General features: G+C 37.4%; 1 protein-coding gene across 1 annotated transcript in view; it reads left to right on the top strand.

Annotated features, from left to right (window-relative positions):
- Window positions 1-1,726: 1,726 nt before the first annotated feature.
- The window catches only part of LOC133656399 (polycystin-1-like), a 57,163-nt gene continuing 44,282 nt past the window's right edge, over window positions 1,727-14,607 (top strand). The window contains exons 1-10 of the mRNA XM_062057485.1: window positions 1,727-1,799; window positions 3,548-3,728; window positions 5,515-5,714; window positions 5,800-5,918; window positions 7,270-7,417; window positions 7,490-7,755; window positions 9,765-10,490; window positions 10,578-10,709; window positions 13,525-13,700; window positions 13,955-14,091. Of these exons, the coding sequence (XP_061913469.1) occupies window positions 1,727-1,799; window positions 3,548-3,728; window positions 5,515-5,714; window positions 5,800-5,918; window positions 7,270-7,417; window positions 7,490-7,755; window positions 9,765-10,490; window positions 10,578-10,709; window positions 13,525-13,700; window positions 13,955-14,091 (2,158 nt within the window). The remainder of the gene's footprint in view (window positions 1,800-3,547; window positions 3,729-5,514; window positions 5,715-5,799; window positions 5,919-7,269; window positions 7,418-7,489; window positions 7,756-9,764; window positions 10,491-10,577; window positions 10,710-13,524; window positions 13,701-13,954; window positions 14,092-14,607) is intronic.

Below are 14,607 nucleotides of genomic sequence, written 5' to 3'. Positions count from 1 at the left end.
TCTGAAACTCGACAGTCTATTCTTGTTCTTAGAAATGAAGGCTATTCCACAAAATTGTTTAGGTGACCCCAAACTTTTGAACGGTAGTGTATATACATATATATATATATATATATATATATATATATATATATATATATATATATATATATATATACATATATATATATATATATATATACATATATATATATATATATATATATATACATACATATATATATATACATATATATATATATATATATATATATATATATATATATATATATATATATATATATATATATATATATATATATATATATATATATATATATATATATATATATATATATATATATTGTGTGTGTGTGTGTGGTCTGGCAATGCTTACTTAATGGGGACATCTCTCTGTCACCTTTACGGGACCTCTGACGGTATGGGGACAAAAAAACAGGTCCCCTAAAGGGAAACCTTTTTAAATGATATTCAGATCCATTCTGAAGATGCCTAAGTGATTTTTATGCTTTGGCCCATAAAACATGTTTACTGGTTAGTTTGAGTGTGAGACATTTGCACAGCAGCCCCCTCATCGGGCTGTAGCTGGTACATTTAAGTGGTGAAACTTCCTATAAGAGGACAGCTGTAGTGCTGTATTCTGAGGATCATGTCATATTTAATTTGAACTTTTTTTTTTTTTTAATGGTCCTCACTAGTCACGTACAAATTTGTGTGAATTATGCAAAATTATTTAAATTTGGTCCCCATGAACCGTGTTAACTCTTTTTCCCCAGGGTCCCCAGGGTCCCCAGTAAGAATGATCAGCACATTACTTCATCAATCCAGAGATTTAAAGACGTGTATGAGCTAACTGGGCAGTGGCCATTTTACCAAAAGAAAAAGTATGCCTCCACAACTTGTAGAAAGGGTGGTCCCCACAAGTGATCATCAAAAACATGGTCCCTATTACAAATGATAACCAGTATGTGTGTGTGTGTATATAGAGGGAGTAAATATATAAGAAAGAATTTAGCATGACTAATAAGAAAAAAGGCAGTATTTACATTGCTGCTTTATTTGTATTTGATCCATACAGAACATTGTAATTATGTGATGTACAATTTTCTGACAATTCTAGTTTTAAAGTTGGTTATATGGTGAAAAAGTAATTAGCTACTCTTGATTTGACTAACACACACAACCTTCTCACTGCCTTTTAACTTGATGCCCTCTCTCTCCAGGCAACAGTGATGGCATGCTGCCTTTCAAAATGGGGCTTTTTTTTTTGTTTTTTTAGCATGTGCGTCACAGGCTTTTGTCCGGTTAATGGCGAGGTCAAAAGTGATAGTTGGTCATCAGCAATGACAACAATAACTTTTGCAAAGCAACATATATCTCTATATGTTCTTAAAAAACATAAAATGCAATACTGAATGACCAGAGTTTGCCCTTCACTAGATTGTGTCTGCTTTTACAACATGCTAATGAGCAACGTGGGCCTCTGTCCTCTCCACTTCTATAGATGTTGCTGAGAGACAAAGTAGAAGTCACCCGGGCGATCAAAGAGACGGTAGCAGACATCAACATAACTCAGTGTGCATTCAGGCGGAGGCTCACAGAAGTTTGCAAGTGAGAGCAAGTAAAGACGTAGGAAAATCAAAATATAGGACGAACATGTTACTTTTTAGGCACTGAGGGTGAGACTTGTTTGGAGTGAGGGTGATGCGTCTCTCCTCTCGTGCAAATGGAAGTCATGCACGCTCCACAGAGGCAAGCATGGAAGATTCTTTGTGTGGTTTTGATCAGCACAGCAGGAGGTGAGAAACTGAATTTGTCCTTACAGCTTGAGTTGAACTTCATTGTGCTGGTTTGTGACTCAGTTGGGAAGTTCAATGTTTGCAGCTGGGTTTATATATTTGCATATTTGACCACAAAATGTAAATGTCTGTGTTGCTAATGTCTAAATATTGTAGCATTCAATTAACACTTCGTCCTATACTGTCCTGCCTTTATCGCTGTTAATTGATCCTGGACATGACCGTGATTAATTAGTTTCCACCAAGTATGAATCATTAATTATACATCAAATATTTTCATAGCTAGAGTATAACAAATTGTTCACTGGCTTCTGAATATTTATTTTCAACATTATGTGAGCCTTCTAGACATGAAATAACAGCCTTTAGTCACATTTACACTCTTTTAATCCAATATAGCATTTCTACCTGAGGCTGAGCCAGTCAGTGGCCATGATACTGAGCAGTGGTTTGGTCTCCTCTAAAAGTTAAAGTTAAAGTACCAATGATTGTCACACACACACACACACACACACACTAGGTGTGGTGAAATTATTCACTCTAGTGGCCAATACTACTGTAGTATTGATATTTTTAGTTCATTCAACCATTTTCATGCTTGAATTAATTTAGGACAAACATTTTTTAGAATATTTATAAAAAAAAGTGTGGATGTGGTGAAGCGTGATGTGCTAAGGGGTGACTGTATATTCAAAATAATAACTATACCTGTTTGTGTACTTAAACTGTTATTAACTTTGGTTTAAAACTTGTAATATTAAATGTAACTACATGTGCAAGGTTTTTGATTTAGATTTTTTTAATTTAAATATTTATCAGCCCTAAACATTAAAAGGCCACTCATTCAAAATTTGAGTTGGGAAGTTCTATTCTAAGATATTAAAAAATCATTTTTGAAATCATATTTGTACTGTAATGATAAACACTTGGGTGAATCGTGAGAAGTTGCTATGATTATTTATTTATTTGACAAAAACATGTGTAAGAAATTGCTATGAAATGGAAGATTAGACAAGCGCTGCTTCTTCCTACTCCTTTGTGGACACATTTTAATCAGAAATTGGAATTATGTGATGTACCATATTGTACATGTATGTTCCAATTAAGTCAAACCATAATCAGTAAGACTAAAAACTGGTAAAATATAATTTCCATTAATTGTATTCAATTTAAAAGTGTTCAATTTCTTGTCCTTTTCATTCCATATTAATTCAAGTCAAGTTATCCACAACCTCTTTCTATTAACCTTACTATACTTTATTCTTTCCTTATTGAAAACACAGAAAGTGAGCAAAGTGGTAATTGCTGTTTTTAGATTAATCTAGATCTGCTTCTTCCTACTCCTTTTCAGACAATGTCGAGTTTTGCAAGTATAAACATGCGATGCTCCTTTAACTTTGTTTAGCGTGCTCAAAATAAAACAAAGCAACATCATTATCAGTAGCTTTCTTCACTGATTGGCTGGGAAATAACACGCAAGTAAGTTCATACGCATTAAATATAGTTCATGGCCTTTAAGGCAAACATACTCACTGCAAATTGTGTGTTTTGTCATATAACATAATTTTGTGTACTAATTACCTGTTAGTCTCGTTAATATTTTTTTGTAAATATATATATATATATATATAGAACATTTAACATTTTGCAATAATATAACTTTATTAAAGGATAACTGCACATTTGACAGAGCCTGGTAATTATACTAAACATTGACTTCCTTGTGTGTGACTAAGGGCACCTTGCAGAAGACGTTCCCTGTCCAAAAGGTGGACAGATCCACCTGCCGAGTCTGCGATGCTTCTGGCTCTCTAAAAAAGCGTCCACGTGGTCCGAAGCTTCGGATTCTTGTCAGCAGACTCATGGCGGAGACGTGGCAGCTGCTGACACTTTGGACCTGCAGGACTTCCTCCAGCACTCCTTCTCTGTGTAAGTACACAAAGTACACTACTGCATGGACTCTGTCTCAGATGTGTGAGCTGGAAACAAGTGAATTGAATTATATTTATATAGCGCTTGCCTTTTCTCTAGTGACTCAAGAGCGCTTTTACATAGTAAAACCCAATATCTAAGTTACATTTAAACCAGTGTGGGTGGCACTGGGAGCAGGTGGGTAAAGTGTCTTACCCAAGGACACAACGGCCGTGACTAGGATGGCGGAAGCGGGGATCGAACCTGGAACCCTCAAGTTGCTGGCACGGCCATTCTACCAACCGAGCTATACCGCCCCAATTGTGGATAATACAAAACAATTGTGGGTAATACATATCTTTTAACATTATAAGTGCCAAAATAATACATCCTTTTTTGAGACACTTGTTATTAAGGGCTATATAAATAAACTTTGATTGCCAAAGACATGCACCTGGGGATAGGTTGATTGGCAACACTAAATTGGCCCTAGTGTGTGAATGTGAGTGTGAATGTTGTCTGTCTATCTGTGTTGGCCCTGTGATGAGGTGGTGACTTGTCCAGGGTGTACCCCGCCTTCCGCCCGAATGCAGCTGAGATAGGCTCCAGCACCCCCCGTGACCCCAAAAGGGACAACCGGTAGAAAATGGATGCATGGATGATTGATATTATTCAACAATAATCATAATTTCATAAGGTATAATATTTATTTCCATTAATACATTATAACATGAATATAAAAGGGATGCCTGCTCAGGGACACACAATGACATTTCCATATACCCTGTTACTTGCATGCCAAAGTGCAATTCTGGGAGGCTGCCTGTCTTGCCAGAACACCGGCTCGGATTTGAGAGCAAGCTGCAATGAGCATGTGGTCTATCCGCAGTGCGAAGCGGCTTCTAAAATACTAAACCTCACCGCCATTGTGAAAAAAACAAACAAACAAAAAAGTTTATTCCAAGTAATATTATCACTGGAGGATTAGAGAAACAAGAATGGCCAAGTACGCTATAAACGCACACACACACACACACACACACACACACACACACACACACACACACACACACACACACACACACACACACACACACACACACACACACACACACACACACACACACACACACACACACACACACACAACGAGCAGGACGACACGAAAAGCTAACAACCACTAAAACGTCAATGTAAAGTAGGGATGATCCATTCAGATGTTGATACCTAGTATAGTATCAGTATATAAATAATACTAAAGTGATTCAATGGACATTTTTCTAGTTCTTGTCATTATTACAAAGTATTTTTTGGTGTTTTTTGTTATTGTTACCAAACTCAGGTCTGGATAAAAGAAGAGTTTAAATGGGAACCAATAGTATTTTTTGTTTATTTATTGTGCACTAACCACTTTATTTCGTTTAAAAAAAACTGTATGAAGCATTCAACAAAAACAAATGTAATGCATCATGTGATCAACAACAATATTATCAAATTCTAAATTTAAAGATGTAAGAATGTGTTTGCTTGAAGTACTTGCTATTCAACATTTTCTCTACTATAATCTATTAGATCGAATCAGACATAGCATCTAAAACGTTGATTGGGACATCCCTGATATAACATAATATATACAACATAGTGTAGTGTATACTATAAAACATGTTCTTGTCCTCCAAAGTGAGGAGAAAAAAAGAAAAATATTTCCCTTCAGCTGATGTTATTTGTCTCAGTTGCCGAAAGTCCTCAGATGCCCACCGTTTTAAAAACATAATTAACTGCCACTTCTGTTCTTTATGGTCAGGGAGAGCACGGTGTGGGTTTGGCTGAAGGGAGCAAGCGCAGGAGGACCAAACCTTGGTGGGTTTGTGGAGTCCGCAAGAGATGGCGACGTCGGTGAGAAACTCGGAGAATGTCCTCAGATGGCACTGGGAAGAGCTGGAGAATGGAAGGCAATCCCTTGTAGTCAACAGCATCGCTTTTTATGTGAAAACCGCTTGGATGGTAAGCGTCAGTACAAATACTTTCTGTTTCAAGGATTATTCTTACTCACGATAACTGCCTTGATGTGCTTTTGTTCATGTCTTAGAATATTTACCAGACCTGGACAGTTACCTTGTAGGAGTGGTTCTGATGACTGGCATCTACCATCAGTTCCAGATTGACTCCCTCCTTACTCTACCAGACAGTGAACAATTTGTAGTGGAGGTCAGTAAAATGTCCAGTTTTTTTCAATACGTATTTTATATTTAATACAGACCACTGATTAGGGATGGGTACTTTTCACATATTGACCGATACCCAAATCGATACAGGTACTCAATGGAATCTGTGTGTTCATGTGTTACTAAATGTTATTTGTTAATTAGTAAAGTTTCAGTTTGTTTTATTTAACACCTAATTGAGCTGAGAATGATAAATGTTAACTTTTAGATATATTACTGTTTCAGTGTTCTCTCCTTTTGTTTACTTTCTTGTTGCTAGGTGTGCTAGGTTTAATGATTAACGTCCCCACCTGTTGCCGCCACTAATCACTCCCTTTTATATACCCATGTCACCATGCCAGTCCTTGCGGGATTTTTGTTCACCACAGGCCACTGTTTACGTTGTTGCTAGCTCTTGCTAATATTACTTTTCATATTTTTCATGCTAGGTTAAGCTTTGCCTTGGGCATCTTGTGCACATCCAGACGTCACGCTGTTTGTTTTGTCTTTTTGCCCTGCCATTGAAAGTAAAAGGTTGTTACCCGCATGCTGCTTCTTCCGCTTCCTGTCATTCCACTTCTACTGAGGAAACAACCATTGCAAATATGCAAACCAAACACAACACTGAATCTCATCAGTTTCCATTCCAAGACATTAGATGGCAGTCGTGTATGGACTATGATGTGTTGCCTAGTCTGGAAGTAGTCTTTGCCATTAAAACGAATGTGTAAAATGAATATATATATATATATATATATATATATATATATATATATATATATATATATATATATATATATATATATATATATATATATATATATATATATATATATGTAGGCATGCATGCTTTGGAGCCCCTGCCTCGTAAGAAAATACTGTTTGCCTTGCTGCCCTTCCAACTTGCCTTGGTGCCCTAAAATATGAGCCCTCTTTTAAGGCAACACTTGCCTTGACCTTAAAAAGTAACAATTCGAGGCCTGGTACCGTTTGATTTTACATCTATCGTTACGCGGTGGTACCAACAGAAGTCGGGGGTACCTATAAAAATACAGAATACCAATCCCTGGTATCGATAGACTAATCTCGATCACCTAATGCATTGTTGTGTGAATTGGAATCAGACAATAATAGTCGAAGGGTTTTCACTGCAAGTATAACTGTGGATGTTCTCATGCATCAAGGTCATTGTATTCTCAGAGCATTCAATTTATGGCAACTGGACTGTTCAGTTTGTCTTAGAAAGTGTTTCGCCTCTCATCCAAGTAGGCTTCATCAGTTAGCTTGGTCAGACCGAGTAAGACTGACCTGATCGGACTTTTAACAGAGTTCTGAATATTGATTTTTGTCCACAGATGCAGTTGTTTCCAGGTCTGTGGTTCAGCCATGCAGGTCAACTTACATCTGTGGAACTTGTGGTCCAGCCCGGCCCAACTGCCTCCCTGGCCCGCGTTCAAATCCTTCGACCCTATTGCAGCCCCAGCCAACACCTCGTACCTCCAGGTGCACCAGACTGCACCATTTATTTGTAAATATCTGTTGATCGATCACAAACAAATTACTTTGCTCCTTTAGGTTGCCGCTCGCTCCTGAATCCTTTCAGCTGCTGCTCAGTGGCTCCACTGTGCAACACAACAGGAGGTTGCAGTGTGGGCCAGTACTGGTGTCACATTCTAGAAGCTTGTCTCCCCAACAGCAGTCCATGTAGTCCCTACATCTCAGCAGCAGGGGTCCGACGCTTTGCGTTACCACCCAGATACTCATCGATTCCTCCTTTTTACCACTTGGTAGCAGACTTACCTTTGAGAATAAGACCCTTGGCAGACCTGGAAATTTTAAGCGTGAGTAAGCAAATACAAATATTAGTCTATATTAGTCTATAGTCGCGCAGTACAGGGGTTAGTGCATCTGCCTCACAATACGAAGGTCCTGGGTTCGATCCTGAGCTCTGGATCTTTCTGTGTGGAGTTTGCATGTTCTCCCCGTGACTGTGTGGGTTCCCTCCGGGTACTCTGGCTTCCTCCGCCTCCAAAGACATGCACCTGGGGATAGGTTGATTGGCAACACTAAATTGGCAACACTAAATTGGCCCTAGTGAATAAATGTGAGTGTGAAAGTTGTCTGTCTATCTGTGTTGGCCCTGTGATGAGGTGGTGAGTTGTCCAGGGTGTACTCTGCCTTCCTCCCGCTGGGATAGGCTGCAGCACCCCCCGTGAGCTGTAGAAAATGGATGGATGGATGGATGGATAGTCTACAGTCCAGTAATTTCCCCTGGGGGGTCGCGGTGTACTGCTAGAAACACGCGTGTGACCCTGGGAACATGCTTTATCCGTGTCATGCAGTATCATGCTTCATCTCGCTTCAAAAAGTCATGCACGACAAAATGTGCTCATGGTAACCATTCATGCTGGCTTCCTTATTTTGATCAAACCAAAAAAAATCTGGTCAAATTTTAGTTTTTTGTTTGTTTTGTAGATTAAACTGTTTTAAATATTATGCTCCTGAGTTAATGTTGCTGATGAATTCAAATGTATTACAATTAATGGTTAATCTAATTAAATTTTTCAGTATTAAATGGTAGATGTTGGTCAAAAAATGTTTCGTTTAAAAGATTTTTTTTTTTTAATTCAGGAAAATTGATGCACTTTAAATCTTTTCTGTTAAAGACGAAAAACAATGTTTATAAAGTTAATCATATTTTGTAATTTGATCTATATTTCTTTTTTGTTCTATGTTTTCTTTAATGTTGATAAAGATACAATGTTATGCAGAGGTGTACTTATAACAATTTTTTTTTACTTATAACGATATTCTCTACTGCTCGCTAGTGTTACCATATCTGAGTTACTGTGTAGAAATATGGAGAAATAACTACAAAAGTACACTTCATTCACTAACGGTGTTACAAAAAACATCAGTTAGAATAATACATAATGTTGGATATAGAAAACATACAAACCCTTTATTTATTGAATCAAAAATACTGAAATTCCATGACATAGTGTATTTGCAAACAGCTAAAATTATACACAAAGCAAACTATAACCTGCTACCATAGAATATACAACAATTCTTCTCAAAAAAAGAGGAGAAATATAATCTTAGAGAAAAACGTAATTTAAAACATTTGTTTGCACGTACAACACTTAAGACCTTCAGTATATCAGTATGTGGAATTAAATTATGGAATGGATTAAGCAAAGCAATCAAACAATGTACTAATATGATCCACTTCAAGAAACTCTTCAAACCTAAAGTGTTTACAAAGTACAAAGAAGAAGAACCACGAAAAACATTCTCAATTTATTTCATCCATCCATTCATCATTCTCAAAGTAATCTTACTTATCTCATCATATGAAATATGACTTACTTCACCAATTATTATTTTTAAATTATTACTATTATTTATTTATTTATTTTTATTGTGATTACTTATGGAGTATATTGTGAATAAATTGTGAACAGGAAGTGAACAAAAAGTTTTAGCAACTGTTATGTAAAGAAAAGGGGTAGGATTAAATAAGCTCTGCTTCTTCCTACTCCTTTTCGGACATGTTGAAAAGAGAAACTGGAAATTGTGATGTATCATGTTGTATGCTTGCATGTTCGAAATAAACTCAAACTCAACTCAACTCAACTCAACTAAATTTTGTAGAGAAAAAAACCCATAATTTAAACCTGCACCACTTTTGTACTTGTTATTAATTGTACAGTCTTAGTAAATCACACACATTTTTTTTTTTATTTGTGCACACTATTCAGCACCTGTTGTTTGGACTATTAGCAGATCTGGTGGTGTTCACAGTGGTGGTCTACAACCATGTATTTACTCTTGTTCCTTACCGCAGGTGCTTCTTCCAAAGGAAGCCATCATGGTGTACCCCGATGATATTGTCGCCATACAACACACTCGTAAACCTGGGACTTTCCTGCATTGCCTTTCCAACGAGGCGTCCTTGAATTCACCATGGCGACAAAGTTACCTGTCTCTGCGGGGGACGGAGTGGGAGGGCTGGTGGGAGGGAGGTCTTACTTCTATGCCCGCAGGCGGCCACTGGGTGGATGGCGTTGTGTGCAATGTGAGACTGCTGTACGCAGACACCCTTCACAGTACCGAGGAGATGTTTGGCCAGGCAGAAACAACCACCTCCTCTCACATGGAAGCCCTGACGCCGAGTGTGAGCTCTACATTTGGGCTGAGCATCATCCACCCTCCTTTGGATGAAAATAACCGCATCCACCTTCAAATTAACACCCCAACTGTTATTGTTGTCAAAGTTCTAAGGGGAGAGAACGCCAGGTGCTCATGGTCCGGCCCCGTGCTCCAAACCGGACTCCGCTTCAGTCCATCTTGCACCGAAGCCCTGCCTGAATGCAAGGGCCAGTCTGGGGACGCATGGTTCTCCTCCGTGACGCTGGTCCTACCCTCAGTGGGGGTTGAGACGCTGAACATCCGTGTGACGGATGACGTTGGTTCTCAGAGTTTGAATGTGACGATCTGTGGCTATGAAGGAGTGTCAGGGCTCAGCGTGGAGCCAAGTGAGCACCAGAGGATGCTTGTGGACATCCCTCAGGTAACAAAATGAATTTCAGTCAGTCTCATCCACTTGAAGTCCTTTACATATTCTCATATTACATTACATATTCTTTTATTACCTTAGTCTTTTTCAGCCAAAGTAGAGAGCGGCTCATCAGTTACATTCTCCTGGGTGATTGACAACCTGGAGACGTTTGCGTATGAAGGAGAATCTTACAGTGTGGTCTTCAAGAAAGCGGCTGAGTACAAGCTCAAGGTAACCCTGTAACATGTGATACATTTCCACCTCATTATGTAATAACGCAACTTTTGTAATAATCAGCTGCATTTCATAATCAAATTATTTAACTTTAGTTTTTTTTTGGCGCATTTTAACTTGTTACATATTGCATCTATCTGTCTTGGCCTTGCGATGAGGTGGCGACTTGTACCCTGCCTTCCGCCCGAATGCAGCTGAGATAGGCTCATACTTGCCAACCCTCCCGAATTTTCCGGGAGACTCCTGAATTTCAGTGCCTCTCCCGAAAATCTCCCGGGACAACCATTCTCCCGAATTTCTCCCGATTTCCAGCCGGACTTAAGGCACGCCCCCTCCAGGTCCGTGCGGACCTGAGTGAGGACAGCCTGGTTTACGTTGTATTGCGCACCCTGACGGCAAGTGTGGGAGTCTTTTTTTTTTTTTTAAACCTTTATTTATAACATTCAACATTTACATACAATCCAAAAAAATAAAATAATCAGAACAAGTACAGAAACAGTACAAAAACAGTACAAAACAGCACCAGGGGGTTGTAAATTCAATAAAGCAACTAAAGAAGAATGCAATATATATATATATATATATATATATATATATATATATATATATATATATATATATATATATATATATATATATATATATATATATGCTCACACAAGTTCTGTAAATAATCCAAATTTGTAGCACAGCATCATTGTTTTCACAGCTTTTTGGTTGTTAGAGATAGAGAGTGTTTTAATGTAGAGTTCTAAATCTTTTTTAAAGGCACAAAAAACAGGTCGGGTATTGAGAAACTTACATTTGTGAATATAAAACTTAGCCAATAGTATAATGAGGTTGCTAAGGTAAAATTCATTTTCAATTTTTTTTCATATAGTGTAAATCCAAATATCACATCTTTAGAACAAGGCACAAATTTGTCATGGGCAAGTGTGGGAGTCGGCTCTGAAGTATGAAGTAAAGAGACGTAACTTCATCACCTCGCCTGGTTATTATTACACTGCCCATACCTATGCTCCTTCAAAGGCTGTGCTACTGGCTGCAAAGCATTGCACTTTCAAATACAACAATGAGTAGAAAGGAGTGTTATGTGTGTATATGTGTAAATAAATAAACACAGAAATTCAAGTATTTATTTTATTTATAAAATAAAATATATATATATATATATATATATATATATATATATATATATATATATATATATATATATATATATATATATATATATATACCCGGTAGCTAGAATTCACTGAAAGTCAAGTGTTTATTTTATTTTATAAGAAATACTTGAATTTCAGTGTTGAATTTGGAGGTCTCAAGGTTGGCAAGTATGGATAGGCTCCAGCACCCCCCGTCACCCCGATAAGGACAAGCGGTACAAAATGGATGGATGGATGGATGGATGTTACATATTGCAAAAGTTATAAAAAATGAAGGTGCTGGCACATTTTTGAATACAATTAAACAATTTGGTGCATTATGTAATTAATGCTTTTATTAGAAAAACTATCACAGTAGCACATTGCATCAAACTATTACTATTTTAATCCCAACATTTTTGAAAAACAAAATCATCATTGATGAAATAGATTATATTTTCCGTTTCCAATATGTTTTTGGGCCCCCCATACTTCTGAAAGGCCCCCCATCCCACCCTATACCCAACGTTGCCACCCCATACACACATACTTGCTATGTTTACATTCACTAAAAAACTAATTATTGCATGGATTTTCTTGAAACCAGCTTTTTAAAAACTTTAATTATATTTTTTTTATTGATGGGATTAACATATCTAGACCATATCTAGAGAAACGCTAATTTGGGTTTAGATTTGAAAAAAAAGTGTTAAAAAAAAGCCAACAAATTTGATATAAAATGGCCAGAATATGAATTTAAATTATCTTGTAACCTGTCCTCATTCACTTAAATATGATTATAAATCTGTTAAACTACCTTTTACTTCAGTGTGCAAAATTAGTTGATACGTGTAGGATTATAATCACTGGATGATACAAATAAAAATAATACATGATTATATTATTATTAGTGTATATTCTTGGAAATACGGCTCCCCTTTCTTTAAAAACGTGTGTAGCCTCTGTTTCTAATTTTAATCAAAGGTCCTTGAACGCACCACAGTTATGGGCAATGAGTTCCAGAAATGAAACCTGTACATAACTTTCTCTTATACTGACACACGTGGATGTGTGGATATGCTCACCTTTTTTTCTATCACCTCATCCTTGTTAAAAATGGTGGTGCCATGTGTGAATGCTTAAATGTGATCTTTGATTATGTTATGACGTCTGTGTTGAGTGAAGTGTTGCATGCTACGTTTGCCGCTATGCAGGTGGAATGAACCATTTTGTATTTTCGATTGTGGGGTGTAGTCTTAGACGTTCTTTGTGTGATTCAAGCAACCTTATTATTCAATTTTGGAATAACTTTTGCAATATGTAACGAGTTATTAAGAAATGTGTCAAAGTTTGTTAAGAAAATAGTTTAATAAAATGATTACAAAATGCACTATGCACATGATGCATTGTTACAAACCCTTGTTGTCCTATTGATTCTCATCAATCTGCGATTGGCTGGCCATCAGTATACCTTGCCCCTCGCCCAAAGTCAGCTGGGATAGGCTCCAGCTGGACAAGCAGTATAGAAAATGAATGAATGCATTCTAATTAATTCAATTTCTGCTGCTTATCTCGTTCCGGGTCATGGTTGAGAGCTGCAGCCTATACTAGATGAATGGCCTTATTTAAACCTAATGTATTAAAATAGTTTTTTATTTGTGTCCTAGGTAACTGCATCCAATCCTGTGAGCTCCCAAAACAAACAACTGATCCTGATTGCAGATGAAATGACCCCACTGGGAGAGCCAGAGTTCCTATTTGCCAGGCAGGTTGTAGCTGTGGGCGATACACAGCTCTACACTCTCAGGGTGAAAGTGGATATCGCTTTGTCAGCCACCTTCAGGTACACTCATCAGGAACTGCATTACATATATTAATACCACCTAATACAATCACTATATCAACAATATGCCTTAGAGATAAGACTGCTTTAAATTGCTTTAAATTTATCAACACCTATTCATACATATCTCAGTGGAGTTTTACACCAATAGCCTATGCATGTGCACGTGTGCATTTTCCTTAGGTTGTAATTGAACCAAGCAGGACAATAAAGGCAAATACTACCTGACATATATTTGCATGTATGCCTAGTAGATGGGATTTTGGAGATGGTAGCAGCAGTGTTATCCATACCGAGCCTGCTCCATGTGAGACACTGGAGGGGCTTGTGGACCGAAGGGAGAAGCAAGTGTACGTGCAGCACTCTGTGAACTTTACCTATTTTACGCAAGGTAAACACTCTTACTATGAGACCTTTCTCAACGGTTAATAAGTCATTTCTTTGTCTTGGTCTTCACAGCCCTCAGCCTTGCCATTTGAATTGAGTCTTATTCTTTTATCAACACAATTTTCAGAAGCAGTATAATTTGTTTGTCTACAACTGAAACAAAAAATGTCATTACTATGATTTGAAAATTTCTTATTTCAACAACTGTCGGTGGTTTTCGAACAAATCCGGCAGGTGCTATTGTAACTGTCATTGTCCTTTATAACAGTGCCCTCACTTCACCATGGCATCATAACGGTACAGGTTAAAACATAAACAGAATGAATGAGAATAGCACTAATAGAGTGCAGACCTCCACCAGTCCTTCCATCCCAAAAGTAAGAAAGTCCTGAATCCAGACAGTTATCCGAATCAGTTCTAAAATGTAGACACTTGTTTCTTAACCAATTTCTGACATTTCCTGAAAGTTTAATCAAAACGTGCCCATAACTTTTTTTGTTTTCTACAGTGGAATGAAAGA

Source organism: Entelurus aequoreus, linkage group LG08 (assembly GCF_033978785.1).
Source record: "Entelurus aequoreus isolate RoL-2023_Sb linkage group LG08, RoL_Eaeq_v1.1, whole genome shotgun sequence".
Lineage (NCBI taxonomy): Eukaryota > Metazoa > Chordata > Actinopteri > Syngnathiformes > Syngnathidae > Entelurus > Entelurus aequoreus.
This window is presented reverse-complemented; position numbering and strand designations above follow the sequence as displayed.